The 20,114-nt window shown below is 34.9% G+C and overlaps 1 protein-coding gene across 2 annotated transcripts in view; it reads right to left on the bottom strand.

Annotated features, from left to right (window-relative positions):
• CSMD1 (CUB and Sushi multiple domains 1) overlaps window positions 1–20,114 on the bottom strand; it is a 1,060,835-nt gene that overhangs the window by 233,082 nt on the left and 807,639 nt on the right. For both annotated transcript variants that reach the window (XM_063150718.1, XM_063150717.1), the window contains exons 14-17: window positions 18,605–18,931; window positions 16,686–16,880; window positions 11,983–12,121; window positions 7,502–7,689 (exon numbers count right to left, since the gene is read on the bottom strand). In XM_063150718.1, coding sequence (XP_063006788.1) covers window positions 7,502–7,689; window positions 11,983–12,121; window positions 16,686–16,880; window positions 18,605–18,931 — 849 coding nt within the window. The remainder of the gene's footprint in view (window positions 1–7,501; window positions 7,690–11,982; window positions 12,122–16,685; window positions 16,881–18,604; window positions 18,932–20,114) is intronic.

Raw genomic sequence — 20,114 nt, 5'->3', positions numbered from 1 at the left:
AACACTGTCAAAAAACTGTAATTGAAGAGGTCACAAACTGCTGAATTCTTACAGATATTTTCCTATGTATGAAAAAAAAAGAATGACAAATAATATAGCTTTCACAATTTTGTAACTCTTATCTGACAGAATGAGTCTCTGGTAATTATGTCTTCTAGAAACATTAAATAGTTTTTGGCAAATAAACCTGGAGCTATCCACTGAAGAAAAATCCCTGAAATTATCAAATGAGGGCTCATTAACTGAACATTATACATTGTGCTTCTAGTGATAGCAAATGATTGTGGAATTTAATAGTATAATGAACAATAATATAGGCACATGAGGGAAACAAATAGAGACTCACTATTGGGATGACAGGAATTTCTTTTATTTTCTGTTACTGTGTGAGGTGAATTGACCTTGTCTGGCTGCCAGTGCCCCACTCAGCTGCTCTCTCATTATCCCCTTCAACAGTACAGGGGGAGAGAACAAGGTAGAAAAACAACATGAAGAAATTCAAGGGCTGAGACAAAGACAAGCAGATCATTTAATAATTACCATCACAGTAAAACCAGACTCAAATTGAGAAGAAATTATTTAATTTATTGCAAATTAAAAATAGTCTAAAATGGTGAGAAACAAAATCAAAATAAAATACCCGTTCACCCTCACCCCTGTGCATGGACAAGTCTTAGTTAGCAGACAGGGGTGGCTACAGGAGTGGTTTCTGTGAGGAGCTGCCATGAACTTCCCACATGTCCAACAGAACCAATGCCATCTGGCATCAGGATGGGCCTGCTGCTGGCAAAGGCTGAGCACCTCAGAGATGGTGGTAGAGCCTCTGGGATAACATAGTTAAGAAGGACACAAAAAGTTGCTGCAGAAAAGCAGTAGCCATAGAGAAGAGTGAGAATGTGAGAGCAAGAATTCTGAGAGACTGAGGTCAATGAAGAAGGAGGAGGTGCTCAAGGTTTGGAAGCCCCTGCAATCCGTGCTGGAGATCATGGTGAAGCAGCTGTCCAACTGCAGCCTATGAAGGTTCACAGTGGATCAGAGATCCACCTGCAGTCTGGGCAGGACTCCACCCTGGAGTCCATGGATGTTCAAAGGAGCTGTGATCTTATGGGAAGTCCACAATGGAACAGACTCCTGGCAGGATCTGTGGCCTCGTGGAGACAGGAGCCCATTCTGGAACAGCTTTGCTGGCAGGATTTGTGACACTGTGGGGGACCTACACTGGAGCACTCTGCTCCTGAAAGATTGGACCCCATGCCAGAACCATTCATTAAGAGTTCCAGATAATGGGAAGAATTCAAATTTTAAATATTGATGGAAGGCTGTCTCCTGGGGGAGAAACCCCAATGCTGGAGGAGGAGTAGAGTCTGAGGGATCTTCCAGCGAGGAGGAAGGGGCAGCAACGATAATGTATGGTAAACTGATCACTTGATGCCTGTCCCCCTGCACCTCTCAGCAGGAGGAGGTAGATAAAACTGATAGTGGAGTTCAGCCAAAGAAGAACAGAGGGGTAGGGGGAAGGTGTTTCTAAGATTTGGGAACCTGGGATCTAGCAAGGTTAATCCACCACAACTGCCTTCTTCACAGGCATTTCCTATTTTCTTAGCCCTCTGAAGGGTGAAGAAGGTGCTGGTCCTCTCAGCTGCTTGTGCACCTCTAACTCTTTTCTGTGGAAGCTGTACTCTCAGTTTACTGCTCCTACCTTGCCCTGTTTATCCAGGACTGTCATACAGCCTTAGAAACAAAGTAGGAGGAGTTCAAAACTAAGGAAAAAAATTGATTTATCAGGGCATAAAGTGAAGGGTTCAGAACTATATGAGTGTTGGAATCAGGACTACAAATAAAAAAAGCATAAAGAATGACTCTAGCTTTCACAGAAAAATATTCTCTGTACCTTCCAGCTCTTTTTATATCTCACTTAGAATTCAGATTTGAAAGCTTATGATCCAGTTTTCATGAGGCAACCCTGACATACTTAAATTCTAGATTAATAAGTTCCTCTAGACTTGACTGTATATTCTTAATGCAAATATACCGTGTTAGCTAACAGTGCACTTTTAGATTCCCTTCACCTGGATAAAACTGCTTAATAAAGGCTCAAAGAAACCATTTAAGTCTATAATATTCTGCATTGTAAGTGCCCTTAATTTCATCTAGATGAAATATTAACTTTGATGCACATTAGGTTTTTTCAGATAAAACATGACTCATACTTTGAAATATGTTAGTGTAGGTGGAGGTCCCCAGCAGCACTCTTAAAATTCCTTCCTCTTAGGGCAGCCTACCACCCCTGTCTGACCACATCAGCTGCTTTGGCATTCTGAATCATACACAACAGGTAAACTCATCAGGTTATTTTTGAAATGATAATTCAAACTTACATTGACTCCATTGTTTCACATTTTTGCAAGACCAAAACCTATAGAAAATTTATCAGCTTCCAATTTCCTGACTGAAGTAGAAGTGTTAAATATATAAAATCAGCTCAGGCAAAATAGTTTCATTCCCAGGGAAAAATATTCAGTATGTAAGTTTCAGCAATCATGAACATAGCTGAAAATAAATATTTTTTCTTTGCTTCTTTGCCTGAAGATTTGATTATTTTTCTTAATAGGAGATAACCTAAAATTAAATACTGGGTAATTCTTTGATATGAGAAATATGGCACAATTCTGGCACAACAGTGATAAATGTAGTTGGAAAATAATTGTAAAGAGTTGATTGAGAAGGAGGACAGGCAGTAGATCAAACTCTAGGACAGGCTGCTGTCTAGAGCTACCTGGGACCATGACACCATTATCAGGCTTTACCCCCTGCCTGCCAAGTCATAGTTCTTCTAAAAAAGCACAAACCTTTCAATGACTCTTTGTGTGTCATATTTTCCATGTTAGCAATATTCTAGTCTTTTTAAACTGTGTCACAAACTGGACACAATAGTCTCCCTGGTCATCAAATGAAGTGAAATAATTTTTGAACAAATCCTAGATAAAACAAAAAAAATTGTATTTTCTGAAATTGTCTTTTGGTTTTTTAGATGGTTAAATACAATGTCTAGAAGATTCAACTTTTTGCAATACTACTACATTTTTCTCTAGATTATGTAGGTTCTGAGGGATATCCGAATCTTTTTTTTATTGTATTTCTATTTTGTATTTGTGCATGTTACTTCTCCTTCCCCATTTAGGCTTAGCAAGTTTCTTTGTAGAATCAAATTGCTTTTGTTTTACACTCTTTCTTCAGTTCATCTAGCTTGTTTTGAATTCCAACCTTCTCAATCATAGTGCTTAGTATAATTGTAGGTTGGAATCATCCTCAAATTGTAACTTTGTTAAAAAATTGTTCTTTAACTTTGTTAAAAAATTGTTCTTATATTGTCATCACAATCTTTTTTTTCTTTTTTTTTTTTTTTTTTTTCAAAGCATCATAGAAATCACATAACAATTTAGGCTGGAAGGAACCTCTGGGGTCATGTAGTTCAACCCCCCTGCTCAAGCAAGGTCACCTAAAGCTGGTTGCACAGGTAGATCCATTCCTGGATGCATTTTTAGTGTCTCCAAGGATGGAGATTCCTCAGCTTTTCTGAGAAAGTTTTTCCAGTGCCTACTGTACCTCATTGTACATTTATTGTACTGCAATAATTTCATCCACATTAAATGTCTATGTTCTTCTCTGAAAGAGTTCTAAGAGCCTTATGAAAGGCAGCACAGAACTATTTCCTCCCCTTTCCATTTCCAAATCTACAAAAGCAGTGAACCTGTCAAGAAAGAAATTAAGTTGGTTTGACATAATCTGTTTTATCAAATACAAGTAATTTATTTCTTATCATTATGTTTATCAGCTTTAAACTAGTATCTTTCAAGAGCAAAGATAAAACTAATGTCCTTGATCCTTCTGGTCCAAATATCTTCTTTTATTTTTTTCCTCTCCATGCTTGCTGGAAAAGTCTGTGCCCTTCTGAATTTTTTTTAAACTTCCTGACAGATTTGAATTTTCAGACATAATTTTCAGTGGAGTGGTCCTTCCACTTTGCCTCTCAGTATACCACAGGGAATTTCAACAGTCTCTGATGAATAAAAAAATACTTAAATATTTCAATATTGTGTAGTACTCTCTCTAGAGATGCTGTACTCTTACCTTGAAAATGTTCACTTAATTATGTTAAGTATATGGTAAAAATTATTTGTTTTCTGTAAAAGTTGCAAAACAGGAACAGAACATTTAGTCTTGCCTGTGACAGCTGATTTTTGATGAAGCTTTTTTTGAGTAATTTTTTTTCCCTTATTTGAATATATTTATAGATATTTTTGTTACAGTCTCTCTGTTTCTTAGGCTTGGAATTAAATATGTAGTTTATCCTAAGAGATCTGTGTAATTCTCTGATTGCTATCTATAGCAATATTCGAATATATCTAGTATCTACATTATTAACTCTAGAATTACATCATTAAACGAGATATTTAAATAGCTACAGAAACCTTTCTCTAAAATTAAAAACAAAATTTAAAAAAAAGAAACAAAACAAACACAAAAACCCCCAAAATGAAACAAAACCAAGGGAAAGCCATAACAAAACAAATGAAACCAAACCGAACCAAGCCAAAACCACCAAAAAATGAATAATAGTTTCTCCTGTACTTTTCCTCAATTTCTTTTATAAATGACTTTAGGAATTCATTTGTAAGGGCTCAAGGACATTCACCTTGAGTGAATGTCTACAAATTTGGTGGTTTAGATTTTTGCAAACCATTAATTTATTCACCATGTTGCTTCATTCCTTCACTTCCTACCAGTCATAAACTATTATTTTATGGTCACTTCCCCAAAATCTTCCTTTCCTATTTAGCCTCTGTATGGATTCTTAGCCATAGTAAAACAGACTGCTGAAACAAAAAATGTTCCCCAACATTTCAAATCTTTTTCCATTGACTGTATCCTGCCTCATAAAATTGTATGAATCCTTTCCTCATATCCAGACTATTCAAAGAATTATCTTTTTAATCAAGTAAAAAAGTGTTAAGCATTTTGATGCTATGTTATTACAGCTAAAATTGATTGTGGGCCATCTGACTGGTTTCAACACTTTATCAAACCCATGAAGATTGCATATTTCTGAGCCTAAAAAGTTATTTTCTGAAACCTAATCTAAACAAATACCTCATTTTATCCGTTATGAATAAAGGATTATGTCTATTTTCTAAGTTCTGATGAGTTTCACTAAGAAAAATCACAATATTGATTTCATAGATTTTTTCAATTCCTCAATAAGGAATTTTTTTATTAAGATGGGTAATCTTTGATTTTTAAACAATTTTGCTGACTGTGTAAGAGAATTTTAATTTTCAAATATATATAGGTGTATAGTGTAATTTGACTGTCTCAATACATGACTAAAATATGATCTATTTTTCAGATAAATTTTAGGATAGAAGGAAATATTAGTCCACAAAAAGCACAGAATTGTAAGTAAAGCATTTGAATTGAAGAAATAATGTATCAATTTGCTTTGCAAAATATAATGTTCTCTTATATTAGGAAGGAAAAAAAATCAGATTACTTTAATAAAAAAAGGAACAATTTACATTACAGGAATCTGCAGGTAAAGTATTTCTATCTGTTTTCAGTTAAGAAAAAGACTAAGATTGCACAACCTGCTTCACAGAATGAGGAACAAAAAGCCCCCTACAAAAACAAACAATCAATAAACAAACAAACAAACCAACCAACCAACTAAACAAACCTTACTCAAAACACATAACTAGGGAAGCTGAGAGATCAGGAAAATGCAATTGAGGCATGAAGCACACTTGCCAAAAGATTAATTACTTTTTAAAAAAGCCTAATATTTTATCAGTAGTTTTATTTAAAAAATATTTTAGGCACTTCATTATTTTTTCTATGCTTAAATGCATAAGACTTAATCTACACTGTCTTGCATTAGCTATTTTGAGGTGTCTTCAAAAGGCTGAATGACAGAAATTTAAGGAGAGGAATGAACAAACTGTCTTCATATCCTTCACAGTACCTTTAATGGGTTACATACTCATTAAAGCTATATTACAGTCATATTTTAGCTTAATAGAATGTATTAAGCTAAAATAGAGTGATATCTCAGGTTCAACTCAGTTTAGCTTATGGTGAACCTTTTATTTTAAACAGGTTAAGAGCCTTCTGCTTCACAGTACTTTATCATCAAAGTTATGACTATAACTGGAAGCTTTTTAAGATACTTCCAAATAAGGTATTTGAACTTCCAAAGAAAATATCCAGAAACTTTTCTTAAAACTCAAAATTTACTACTTTGTCTTCTGCAAATGTAAGAAATGTGAAACCAATAGAAGTTCTGTTGTGATATCTTTAAAATGAGCAACTTCTATAATTATACTTCCAAGCAAAATCAAAATATGATTTTAGTCTCCTGTGTTCCTTGGCAGATTACCCAAGGCTTCAATTAGTTCTTTATACCTGGTTTTTCTCCTGGAAAATACTGACTTTATCTGCCTAGTATCCCCATGTTACTAGTTATTGTGATGCCCCTGCCTCTGTGATGTACACAATTGCCAATACAGAGCAAACGATCACAGAAATGCTGCAGAAGCTCCTGATGCTGTCTAGCTCAGTAAGATAGACTCTGCAGAAAATTTCAGCTGTGTTACATGAACATATAGAACACAAGGCAAAATGGAGACAATTTTAGCTCCAATTGTGAAATCCAATGTGAGAAAAAACACAATATGACCAGTGAGGCTGTGATTAACTTAAGTCTTGTGGAGCAAATGCACTGACATGGGTGTGAAGTGTTCAGCAAGCTTTCACTGCGCAACTTTTTTATAATATTTGGACAAGCCTTGATGCCAGATATAAAATATATCTGGTCACTATTCCAGTTTCAATATTACAGCAAATGTACAGCAATCAGATTAGTTTCCAAATAAGAACAACTGATAGAAGTGGTGTTACTAGGTTGGTACAACTGCACTAAACACATAAGCACTCTTCAGTAAATAATTAAGTGAATGGTTGTACTATCATATAAAGACTAGTGTGACTTCAGACCATTTAATATATGTCATTTTATGCACTTAATTGAAAAGAAAATGTTATTACGATGATTCTTTAGTATGCATGGAGATATTATTAATTTATTTGCATAAAACAGAGAAAGAGGAAAAGAGAAAGAGGAAAAGAGAAAGAGAAGATAGGGGACACCCAAATAATATATGTTTACCCACAAGGGAAAGCTTCTAAAATTTTGCATTTGATTAAACAGCTAGGTCTGTAAGGACTCTGAATAACTCTGACTCTTCTCATAAAAGAACTCATGAAGAAAAAATTTCCAAAATGAATACTTCCAGAATTATCTGTCAATACAACACACAGTAAACATAATTTGTTCTTTCACAAATATAACTACTGAATTTTATTTGTTCCCATTTGTTTGCTCATTTTCTAATTAAAGAAATTTTTTCAAGATTAAATAAAACTATTTGAGAAATACCAGACTTACTCTCATAGTGAATTAGGAAACCAACACTGGAACGACTGTTGTCCGTAGTGAACAGCAGATACATATAATTTCCAGTACTAATAAGGAACTGAGGTGCTTGTGTTCCATGATATTCTCCAATTAATGGTGAGGAATTTGCTGGCCCATCTCTGACTTCCAAAGTGTCATAATTAACTTCAGTCTGGAATCTGAAAAGGAATATGCAAGTCAGCTGGTGGATGGACAAGTGGTATTATTTTCTTCAACTGATAGAAATGCAACCCACTTGTAACTGACAAAGAATACCACACATAAAAAAATTACATAGCTACAAATCCATCCTTGTACTACCAAGAATAAAATTAAAGAGGGTTTCATGAATAATTTTCCTTGCTTTTTTTGCAGTATCATAAAAAAAATTTAAGGCATTCAGAATACTTCAGATCAGCCATATGACTGGCATTCAGAAAGACATTTAGTGGGTACAAAAAAGTAAATTATCTCAAACAGAATTGCAGTATGAAGATCCAAGAAATTATTTTGCCCTCAGGTTAAGAAATATTTGGACACTCTAGGAACATCTTCATAACACTTCATTATTTCATCTCAATAATTTCATTATCTGATATTTGCTATTTGGCAAAAGCTGTTTTATAGATCATCAAGTGTTTAATTTTTTTTTTAATCCAAAGTTTTTATTCTAACATAGCTTGTTACTTTACTTTTAGGTAATCGTTTTTGTCCTATGAAATAAAGCAGTAAAAAATGCTAGATTTAAATCAAGCCTTTATTTTGAAATTTGTTACTGTTATAATAAGCATGACTTCTTACTTTCGTGTGTCAAAAAAAAACCCCAACAGGTAATATAGACTAGAATGGAAAGTAAGGAGACTAATGAGGGTTGATTTACAAGAAAAAATAACTTTAAAATCAACAGCAGAGTCAATATGTCTGCCGATCATTAAACCACATCACATTTCTCCAGTTCATAATGGATATCTATGTCATCTACTACTTGTTCTTAAATCAAACAGCACAAACCTGCTCTTTCTTGAGATGAACTTGAACTGGCATTTTTTACATCAGATGCCTTTCAAGATAGTTTGTGGTTATATTAGATTCTGATATGCTGTAGCATCTAAACCATGCACACAAAAATTTTCCTGTCAATGAAGTTTGTGCTATTATACAGATATTTACACTGCTCTAAATATATTTGCATGCAGACCCAATATTCTTATTTTCATCTTTCAGCAATGCATATGTTGTGAGTTTTTTTCTCTTCTATTCCCATAAGTCTTGTTAGTTCAACTTCTGAGAGCAGCAGAAATCCCTACACAATACAATACATTTTCAAAGTGAACACCTTTAGCTGTCTTGCCAATATGGGACACATGAAGTGGTCTAGAGATAAGAAAGTGCATTCTTGTAATTTAAGAAGAGTGCGAAATATTAAAGACTTGAGAAAGGAGAAAATCATGTGACATTCCTTCGAAGTGTAAATAAACTTTATACTTCATTATGAAATGATGACAGAATGACCAAGCTCCCATCCCATTACGTTTTCCAGAACAAATAGCATTGCTCTTGTAAAAGTATTCTTACAGACACATCAATGAAAGTAAGAACAAGCTCAGTTTTAGCCAGTATTTAATATTCTTTCTAGTTGTTCTCTCATGGTTCCCTGAAAACAAAAGCACAGCCATAAGTCAGAAAGCTTTTGCTTTGCTATCAGAGATAATGACTGCTCGGAAACCGACTTAGGCACTTTGTATCATTCTTTCCTCTTTACACAGAAAACTCTAGATTTATGGTACTTTATTTGGATAAGCTGGATAAAATCCAAATGATTGCTTTACTGCTCTCTATCCACTCTGACAAGTGGAATACAGGCCTTGCAGGTTTGCTAATACATTAAGCATTTTCAGGACCCGTTTCTGGCAATGAAATTAGCTAGAATGGAATGGCCTACATCCAGACTATTAAATATATCCTTTAGACTCTCAAAGAAGGAGATACTATTCAAATTTCCTATAATGAATGGTTGCTTTCCCACAGTAACTCCTGGCTCTGTTTGATAATTATTTGGGAGAATGCTAGTTGACAAACTCAAGAAGCATGTTGGACACTATTTCAACAATTTAGCGACATAAACACATCAGATTTTGTTCCTGGAAAGGCTCACTGAGTACTTAATTTACCCAAATAGACTGTTACAGAGGGCATCACTAAAGTACTTGACAGTTTTTCAGTACTCTTCCGTAATTTCAGAGATTATACATTGATTTATCCTGCAGCAGAATGATGAAAACAGACAGATACAGCTAGGCTGCTTTAAATACTTTATTTGTACTCATAATGAATAGACTCAAGATTAGTAATTGAACAGTTCAATTATTTTGACAGTTATGTTTGTGAGGCAAACTAATTAGGAATAAAGTGCTCTCAGCCAGCAATCGCAGTTTTCTTAGCAGGGCAGTATGACAACAATGGATGGCAAACCCTTGCTGGAGACAGAAACCAGAAAATAACTCTTAACAGCAAGTGCTACTCTGACAATGATCTTCATTCCCAGTAGATTCGTGCTCATGTCAAACTCAAATGTGACTTTATAATTCACTTCTCTGATTTTGAGGGTTTAAGGGAATGAATTGTCTTTTGAATTGGTCTGGTTTTGTTGCTGGTTTTTAGTTTTAGTCTTTGCACTTTCCCAAAAGTGATAAATCAAGACAATTTGTTATTGGAAGTTCTTCATCACTACTGAAAGTATCTAATTAATGGTTACATTTTTGGGTTTTAGTTTATTTTAATGTTTATTAGCTTACTCATATTAGTAAGAGGTAGGATGTCCTCCAAATGTACTTAGATAGTTTTAAAAAGACTTAAAGGACATTGTGTTACACTGTTCTTCGTACAGTCAGGTTGGTTTTGGATAAAAAGGTTAGCTGTATAAATTATCAAACTGTTTTTTAACAATATTCAAAGTACCAAAGATCTTCAGGTCAGCCACTATTCTTCTACCCCTTTCCTCGCGACTTGATTCAATTACATTTTATTTTTCTGTTTCAGTTCCAGGCATTAGGCAAAATTTGAAATGCAACATTTTTCAATGTAATGTAATCATAGGGTCATGAAGTCACTTGCTGCTACTTCTGGAAAGTTTCTAAGGACTCTGGAAAGGCACATTTGTCTAGAAACATTAAAGCTTCATTAGCTCAAGAGTGAGATAATTTACATTATTAATATCACATCTGTACAAACCTTCATTCTGTTAGGTATGCCTTTGAAGCAAGTCATATAGTGAAGTATAAAAGGGTTCCATTTTCCCCAAATTAGACCATATACTTGACAAAAATATTTTATTTGTTGATTAATTGACAAAATCAATTACTGATTTGTAACTTGCTATATCAGACAGCAAAGTCAGTTTTTCTTATAAGCAATAAAAAATTTTACATGGTAAATATATAATAAAAAGTTTTACATGAAATTTTTAAACTGGGTAACAACACCTTGTTGACCAAAGAAAATAATTTTATTGCAAAAGCAAGGTTTTACTATTATTAACAAGCATAACACTTTTAATAAAAATTATAATGTGATGGAGTATAGTAAGAGAATTTTCTAAACCTTCCAGAAAAGCTCCATAAATCTCCAAAGAAAATAGGAAAAGTTTTTCTTTGTCTACCAAAACCAAAATGCAGAATATTAATACTGCTTTGCAATTAAAACAATTAGGGAGCAGCAACAGAATCCATTTGCTATTAATGCTGAGATAATGTTGAAGTAGATTCATTGTGTATCTGCTGTACTTCAAAAATGATATGTGATCAAAATTCTCCATTTTATAAACTCCAAGTTCTTGTTTAATGTCATTGCAGTTCAATTTGTCTACAAAACTCCAGAATTCTGCAATGGAAAATGTGTGTGCATTCAGAATACTTCAGATCAGCCATATGACTGGCATTCAGAATACCATCCATCTAAAATTCAGCAAATTGAGTTCTTAAACTGCACCACATGTCACAAAAGCCTATGTTTCTCATTATTTTCTCAGAAATATTGTCATCACACTGCACTCATGTGCATTCAACTTCAGGCAATTAATTTCCTTTTATAAAATTTAAATGCTCCATCTTATGACTTAAACTTCTATTTCCATTTAAGAAGACATCTCTGAAAACCTCAGGCTTCTGAACATTAATTTAAAAAAAAGATTGCAAATAAATATAAGCCTATAAATGCCATTAAAGACTATGAAGTCTTTAATGAGAAAAAAAAGTCAGCATCCTAAATTTCTGGAACTTCCTGCTGAGTACAATGGAAGCAAAAACACATATAGAAAAACACATTTAATTGCCTATTTGTAGGAATAGTATTGTGACTGTTGCCATGAGGTTCCTTTTTATGGTTTGAGTTCTTAACATAGATACTTATTCTTCAATACTAAAGCAAGTGTGTATGCTCAGACCTTACTTCTTGTTTAACTTTATGATACCCACTTGTCAAAAGTGATCTTAATGGAATTTCCTGGTCTTGCTTCAATCACCCATTCACAATTAAGTGAGTCCTTGTAATATCCTGGCCAACCTGGTGGCAAGATAACACCACTTGATGCTGTCAAATGTCCACCACATGGTGCTGAAAGAAAAAAAACAAATATACATATATTTGTAACATATAAATTATTTCTAATATATTATATTCAAAGAAATTGTTTTATATAGTTTTAATATTTTAACAAAGCACTTTGATTTCATCAGACTCATAAGGCCTGCAATGTGTCTTATCACTCTCTTATCATATATTTCAACACACAGAGCATGGCACTTGGATCTGCCAGCCTTCCTTCTGTTGAAAAGCACAGTATCATATTAAAAAATTATACTGTCTCATCACATTTAAATCCAGTACGATTCCATATTGACATGGAAACATCAGACTAATTGTTCCAAGTAATTATTACTGCTGTTCTGTGCCACCTTTTTGAGCAATCACTGAGCTCAGTGGAACTGGCAGTTGTAAATATTCCATTGGATCATAGAATGGTTTAAGTTGAAGGAGATATCTGGAAATCATCTAGTCCATTTCCTGCTCAAAACAAGACTGCACAGAACCATGCCCAGTCAGGATCACGCCTTCCCTCCAATGTCAGACACTCCCCACACCTTCTGGACGTGTTTGATCACTCTCACAGGGCAATGTTTTTCTCATCTTTAAACCGAAATCCATGTATTTCAGTTTCTGTTCATTGCCTCTTGTCAGGTCATTTTGCACCACTGAGGAGAGTCTAGCTCCACCTTCTTTAAATCATCCTATCAGTTACTGTACACATAGACAATATCCCTCTTGAGTCCTGAGTCTTTTCCAGTCAAGACAAGCACAGTTCTTTCAACCTCTTCTTGTATGACAGATAGTCCAAGTCCTTACTTATCTGCGTGACCCTTCACAGGACTCACTGCAGTTATGTCCACATTTCTCTTGTACTGTGGATCCCAGGAGTGCCCACAGTGCTCCCAACACAGCCTCACCAGTGCTGAATAGATGGGAAAGATCTGTCATTTATTTTCAGCCCATTTCTCCTGCCTCTCTCATCCCTCTAAACAGCAGCACAAACATCTGGAACACTAGCCAGTCCCCCCAGTTTTACATCATCTTCAGACTTGCTCAGAGTACATTCTGCCTTAGCATTCAGTTCAGTACTAAAGGTTTTAAACAGTATTGGATAGGGGATAGACCCCTGGGCTACACCTCTATCAATTAACCTCCAGTTGTGACACTGGCTACAATTCTATCAGCCAAATAGTTCAGTCCATTTCCAGTCCACTTCACTGTTCACTTCTCTAGTCCCTACTTCCTCAGTTTATCATTGAGAATTTTGCATGACACAGTGCCAAAGATGTTACTAAAACTGAATATCCACTACTCTCCCCTCATCCATCAGACAGTTCATCCTAACGCAGAAGGCTATTAGGTTGGTCAGGCATGATTTTCCTCTTCATAAATCCATGTTGATTACTCCCAGTCACCATAGTTTTCTTCATTTTGTCCTATTTTTGGCTTGGACAGAGTTAATGTTCTCGCAGTAGCCTTGAGGGGGCAGAGTTTGGAGCTGTGTGGGCACACCTGGGTGGTTATTCCATGCACTCACACCATCTCTGTGGGTCAGAAGTCAGGAACTTCACTTGCAAGAAGAGAATGTGAATATGACATGGGGTGGAGGAAAAACTTGAGCAGGGGGATCTGGGGGGCATTTTATCTTTGTCTTGGTGGCCACCCACACTTGGAGACTGGTTGGGTGTGTTGGCCAGTCAGGCAGTGGCTGAGCACTTTTTTGTATGCAAATCGCCCTCTCCTATACTTTTGTTATTAATATTGTTGTTCTTACTCGCTTATCTCATTGCTGTTTCCCTACCTCAACTCAGAATATCTATCTGCCTTTTGTCTCACTCCCACAGGAGGGGGTGGAGGGGGAAAGAGCTGCTGCGTGTGGCTTAATTTCCAACAGGGTTTAAACCACAGCAAATGGTTTGGAAATGGTTTCAAGGAATATTACATCACCTTTCCCAGTGATAGAGATAAGACCTGTAGCTCTTCAGATCTTCTCCTTTTCCATTCTCCAAGACTGGAATTTGCTTTCTTCCAGTCCTCAGGGATCTACCTGGTTTAAACCAGCTTCCCAAGATATTGCGTGACCTTGTGATGTCATTGGATGGCTTATTCAAAAATCTTGGCTGCATCCCATCAGACCCATTCCTCTATGTTAAATTTGTTTGAACGTTTTCTAACCTGATCCTCCTCCATAAAAAGTTTAAAAAAAAATGTATTGCAAGAGGGCTGTGAAAATGACAGGGCTAGATAGAGGCATTTTTCAGAGCAAAATTAAAGGACTTTGGAACAGGATTAAACAACAGCAGAAATGACAGAACAAATTTAGGTAAACATGAGTGCCTTAAAAATTTAAGCTGTCATGGCACAGGGCCTTGGGATGTTATGTTTTACTAAAGGCTATGGCACAGCATAACAGAGGAACACTTTCAAGGTCAGGTAAATGTATCTTAGTTTCATTTATATTGTCCTCATAGAAAAATTCAATTATATCACTATCAGAAAATTCTACATTTCAGCACAGGAAATCTTTCTAGATTTCTTCTGTTTCTCTAAGCAGTGACAAACCTACCTATTATTCCATATAGAAATGGATGGTAACATGAATTTGTGAGTTGTAAATTATTATGACTAATTTTATTTCAATGTTTTTAGCAACACAAAAAAAAAAATTAATCAGAGAGGTTTTTTTTATTTCATTTGACTTGCACTCATCTCAAGGAATCTTTTCCAGATTAAAGTGATAAAAGCAACCCACAAATCCTGAAACACACTGAATTTTCTTTGAAGCAAAATGACAGGCCAGTAAAATGGCATTTACCCTACATGTGTATATTTAATGAGGAAATCAATTTATTCCATAGTGATTTTTTAAAATTAATATCATCATACTATGAACAAGAACAGTCCTAAGACTGTTAATCCTCAACTAATTATAGCACTTCATGTATGTCATTTACTTCATGTATTTCAGGTGCTGCTTACAGAGACAGTCATGTACGAAAAAAACACAGAGAAGAGCAACAACAACAAAAAAAACCATCAGCTGTTTAGAAATCTCAGACAGCTAGAAGCAAACTAAATCATGCTTAGGATTCTTCGTCCATAATCAAAGCCCAGAAACTCCTTCAATTATCAAGAGAATCCACATCAGAAAGAACACATCCTGAAGCTCACTACTGCTTTCTATAAAAGAAACAAAGAGCAAAATCATAAAAAAAAAACCCAAAACCAAACCAACAAAAAAAAAATCAAACCCCAAGCCAGTCTATTAGTTTAATCTTTTCCTCATTAAAAACCAAGTACACATTCCAAAAGGATAACTGAGGGGCACTTATATATTTTCTGGAAAAGTATTTTCTGTAATTTTTTTCTCTCTTTTTTTTTCCCTTCAAAGTTCTCATCTTTGGTCCTTTACACATTTTCAAAAATAAAATTACACAAAGATTACACTGAATACTTTAACAATTGAATCATCAGTTTCAAAATGAGAAAAAAATCTTCTGACAGAAAACAACACCCTACTCCCTGCTTTGGAGTTGGCTGGGTTTGCTCTAAGAATAAAAGAAAAGCCCTGCTCCACTGTAAAACATGCTTTAATCAGGGTCAGAAATTTTGCTAGTACAATGTCCAGGCTCACATACACTTCTAACAGGCTGCAGACATGGAAGGGTTCTTCAATATTTTAATATTTTCTTTGAAATGCACAATCCTATGAAACTGAGTTCTCAAATGGTCCAAATAACAAGTGATATGATCCAGATCCTTAAGTAATTGCATTGACACTGAAATTAATGGAAATGTGAAATTTAGAAGGTTTGGATTAGTTGTCCCAAAAATCCTTTTAAATTGGAGTCTGTCTGTGTATCTACGTATTTATAGTTTAATAAAATGTATACACTTTGTACATAAGTTTTAAAAAAAAACACACTTTAGTCATTTATTAAATGCACTCATCTGCCTTGACTTTAGACCTATCAGTTAAGCATCAAACAATTCTTCTTACTGTATTTCATTCTAAGGAGACTTTTAAACCTTAGTAGATATCATCTTAGTCTATTTATTCACCTAAGAAAAGAAAGCAAATAAATATGTAAATTTTTTGGGAATATCATGGACATTAAACATAGCTCTGGTTTTCACTATATTTCACTCAGAAATAAGTGTACTGCAGGCTATATTATTACACACAGAAATGCAGGTATACTTTCATTTTGAGAAAGTTAAAGGGGTAAATTTTCAAAAAAGACTTCTAAATAGAAGCTTTATTTACTTTATATGTGTTATATAACTGTTCTTCAGTATGTACAGCCAAAACTGTTATAGCAGTTATAATTCACAACTGAGTAATGATGGTGACAATCAGAACTTGGAAACAATAGCAACCAGATTTTTAGAATGCTAATTTATTCCAAGAATATAAAAGCAAGCTATCTTGTTTCTATTACTGTGCTCTCACATGACTGAAAGAGTCTTAAGATGAATTAATAACTTCAGGTAAAGCAGTCTCATTTATGTGCAAAATGTAAAAAGTAAGCTAAATTTAAATGGTGTCATTATTCAAGCTGTAGGTGCAAAGTAAAGATTGTGCCCTTACCTTCACAACGTGGGACAGTGGAGCTCCATACTACATTTCCATCTTGCATAATACAGGTTATGGATTCAGAGCCTTGAGTCTTCACAAAGCCATCATCACAGTGAAAGGAAACAGAACTTCCCAGAAGGAATCTGTCTCCAAAACGCCTCCCATTTATAGGAATGCCTGGATCGTGACACTCATTCTGACCAAAGGCTGATAAAAACAAAGTAACAATGTTGGTAATAAAACCCACAATAGTAGCAATAATAAAACCCATCCATTTAAACTTTGTGTCTTGTTTTTTGGAGGAGGAGGAGAATAATATTGCAGTTGTAGTACAGTGTATGTAACATGTATAACATAGTAATATTTAATTCCAAGTATAGAAAATTTCTCAATAAAAAGTCAGATTCAAATCCAATGACATGCAACATAGTTGGAATTCAGAAGTTTTTAGGTATATGTGGCTTAGGTACACAAGAATAGTTTGCCTAAATTTTCCTCTGGACAAAATCCAGGGGTTTTGCCTCTAACATAAGGGAATTGGAACAGTCTAACCCAAAGAAAGGGAGGTTGGGGGGAGCCCCCATTGCTCCCTACAGCTACCTGGAAAGAGGTTGTGGCAAAGTGAATATTGGCCTCCTCTCACAGGTACCAAGTGATAAAACAAGAGGAAATGGCTTCCCCTTTTTTCTTCCTGCCATTTTTCTAAGGAAAAAAATTATCCCTTCCTATAAAAGCAAAAGAGCAATTTAAGCATCTAAGACTTAAAAAAGATGGAAATCAATGAATTCCAGCTTTATGTGGGGAATCTTTCCAAACAATGAAAGAAAACACCTTGGCCAGAAAAACTATTATTTTAATTGGCACAACATAGAAACAGTGCAAAAGATCTCAAAGACAACTTTATTGTCAATTAACTTCTATAACCTTAGAAGATAATTTCTTCAGTTAAAATGATAACCTCTGTATAAGTAGAGTCTTTGAATGACTCATAAAACTTTTAGGAGAATTAGCAATGTACAGCAAATGTAAAAATGTTTTTTAGAAGACAATACTGTTACTGGTTTTCTATTGAGGGTATTGTTTAGTAGTATCTTTTTATATAAACAAAGCAGAGGGCCATCTGTAGCCAGATATTTCTTGGCCTGGTTGCCCAAACAGGAGACATTTATTTTCTCAGCAGTTCTCTGTAGGTGCATGACCAGTAGGCCCATATTTAACAGCTTTTGGACTGGTTGTCAAGTTACAATTAAACTTCGTACATTTGAGAGTTGCCTTCTCAAAGGTAGCACATTCTTAAAATTTGTAAAGGGACAGGAGCCAGGTAGAAGAATGATTATAAATTCGTGTACTCTTATAGGAAAGACTTCTGCATCAGTTCAGCTGTGTTCTACAAACTAGAAAAACCACAGAGTGTAACTGCAATGTGTAATGCAAAAAAGAGCACTCTATTCTTAGGGGTTTGTATTCTTAGATTCCACCCCATTCATCTAGAAAAAAACATACAAAAACAAAACACCATCCCACAACTATTTATTTGTATTGATGATTACTATTATGCCTTTCTGTTTACTATTTGGGATCAAAGATCAATACCTTTATGAACTTATTCCTGATGGTTCCCTTGAGAAGTATATTAAATTACATGCACTGGATAGTTTGATGTGAAAGACCTAGACTTTAGTTATGGGATCTGCACTTACACAGTATGAATAAAAAAGAAAAATAATAATAATGAAGGGAATTCCTCAGCATTGTAACAATTAAAATAAGTAAATGACAAAGATTCAGATAAGCTAATGAATACAAGGAAGACATCTGAAAATAGTGCAATTATACAATCATTACAATTTACTTCTGAAATAAAGATAAATACATTTTAATTATTATAAAGAAAGCATAAAACTAAGCATAAAATAAAAAGCAGTTCTTACTTGTGTAAGTAATATTAAATCCTCTTCCTGTGGTAGAATGATCTGACTGAAATTCCAGTCGTACTATGTGCCCACTACTAGCCAGTTGAGAAGGGACCTCATTGCCAGAAAATGTGCCAAGAGGTGGTAAATCTGAAATCCCATCATCTTTGATTGTAAGGTAGTCAAATTGAGGTTCTACATCAAAGTCGTTGAAAATCAGATGGATTCTGCTTCCTGGCTCTGAGATAATTAACCAAACACAGTTCATATTGTTCCCATATTCCTCAGGATAATTTGGAGAAAGAATAATTCCAGATGGTGTGGTGAAGTTGAAGAAACATGAAACTAAAGGAAAGAACAAGAAGGGGGAAAGAACAACAAGGAAAGAAATAAGATTCTCAAAATACTACCCATAAACTTTACAAATGTTTGTCTTTCTATTTTTTTAAATTATTATTCTTGTGGAAAAGGATGATTTTGAAGCCTGGATGTCAAAACTACTATACATACAATCATAAAACAGTTAACAGTTAACAGTTTCAGAACAGTTCTCCAATGTTTTGTCTCCCAAGTGAATCTGAGTGACTTAAACAGGGCCTGCAAGAGATTTGCATGTAGCGAATACCAAGCAAGCAAAAGTGATTCTTGATGCATAAGAATTTGCAAAAAAATTGTCAGGTTTGTTCTAAAATGAAAATATGATCTCCAAATTTGAATGATTTTTTTTCCAAATATGCATTAACTATTTAACAATCAAAATAATCAAGCACAAGGGCCAGTTTTGTCTGTAGTATACAAAGTTCATTCTGATGTAAATAATAGTGGAAATTCAAGTGTAACTGAATCAAGAAATCTTAAGATTATATGGTCTAGACTTATTTTACCCTAGTTTTCCTTTGATGTGTAGAACAAAACCAAAAATTATTCATAGCTATAATCCTTTGTTACTATTTTGAGCCAATTTTCATCAAGACATTGCCTAACTGGTTTCAGAGTTTTGACCTTGTGACTGCTACTGTAGGCAGAAGTGCAGTATATTCAGAAAGGGTAAGACTCACTGAATATCAGTTAACACAAAGGACAACCATTATTCAGCTCTTCAACTGCGTCAAACTGAACTCAGTGTGTGTAAATAGATGTTATATTCCATGCTTTTTCATGGGGCATGTGCATATGTAACACTGGAAGCACAGTAAAATAATTTACATGGCCGACACAAGCTGATACAGCAATCCAATGCAATACAGCACCATGAAGAAACACAGCTTCTGTCTTCCAAGGGATCAGCAGCTGAACTGTCTCTGTGCTTAGGCTTTACGTGCTAAGACGCAATTCAGCATTGCAAGGCCTACTGAGGATTATTCTGGTCCAGAGCAATCTTGCTCAGTTTGTTAAGTCCTGTACCAACAGAGCTTCAGTGTACACACCTGTCCAAACAGAACAGGACACCTCACAAAGGTTGTGATGGTTGTCAAATCCAGCACTGATTTGTATGACTCTTTTTAGGAAAATTTAACACAATCTGCAC

Source organism: Melospiza melodia, chromosome 3 (genome assembly GCF_035770615.1).
Source record: "Melospiza melodia melodia isolate bMelMel2 chromosome 3, bMelMel2.pri, whole genome shotgun sequence".
NCBI classification, from domain to species: Eukaryota; Metazoa; Chordata; class Aves; order Passeriformes; family Passerellidae; genus Melospiza; species Melospiza melodia.
The sequence above is the reverse complement of the archived record's forward strand: the minus strand, read 5'-3'. Positions and strand labels throughout refer to the sequence as shown.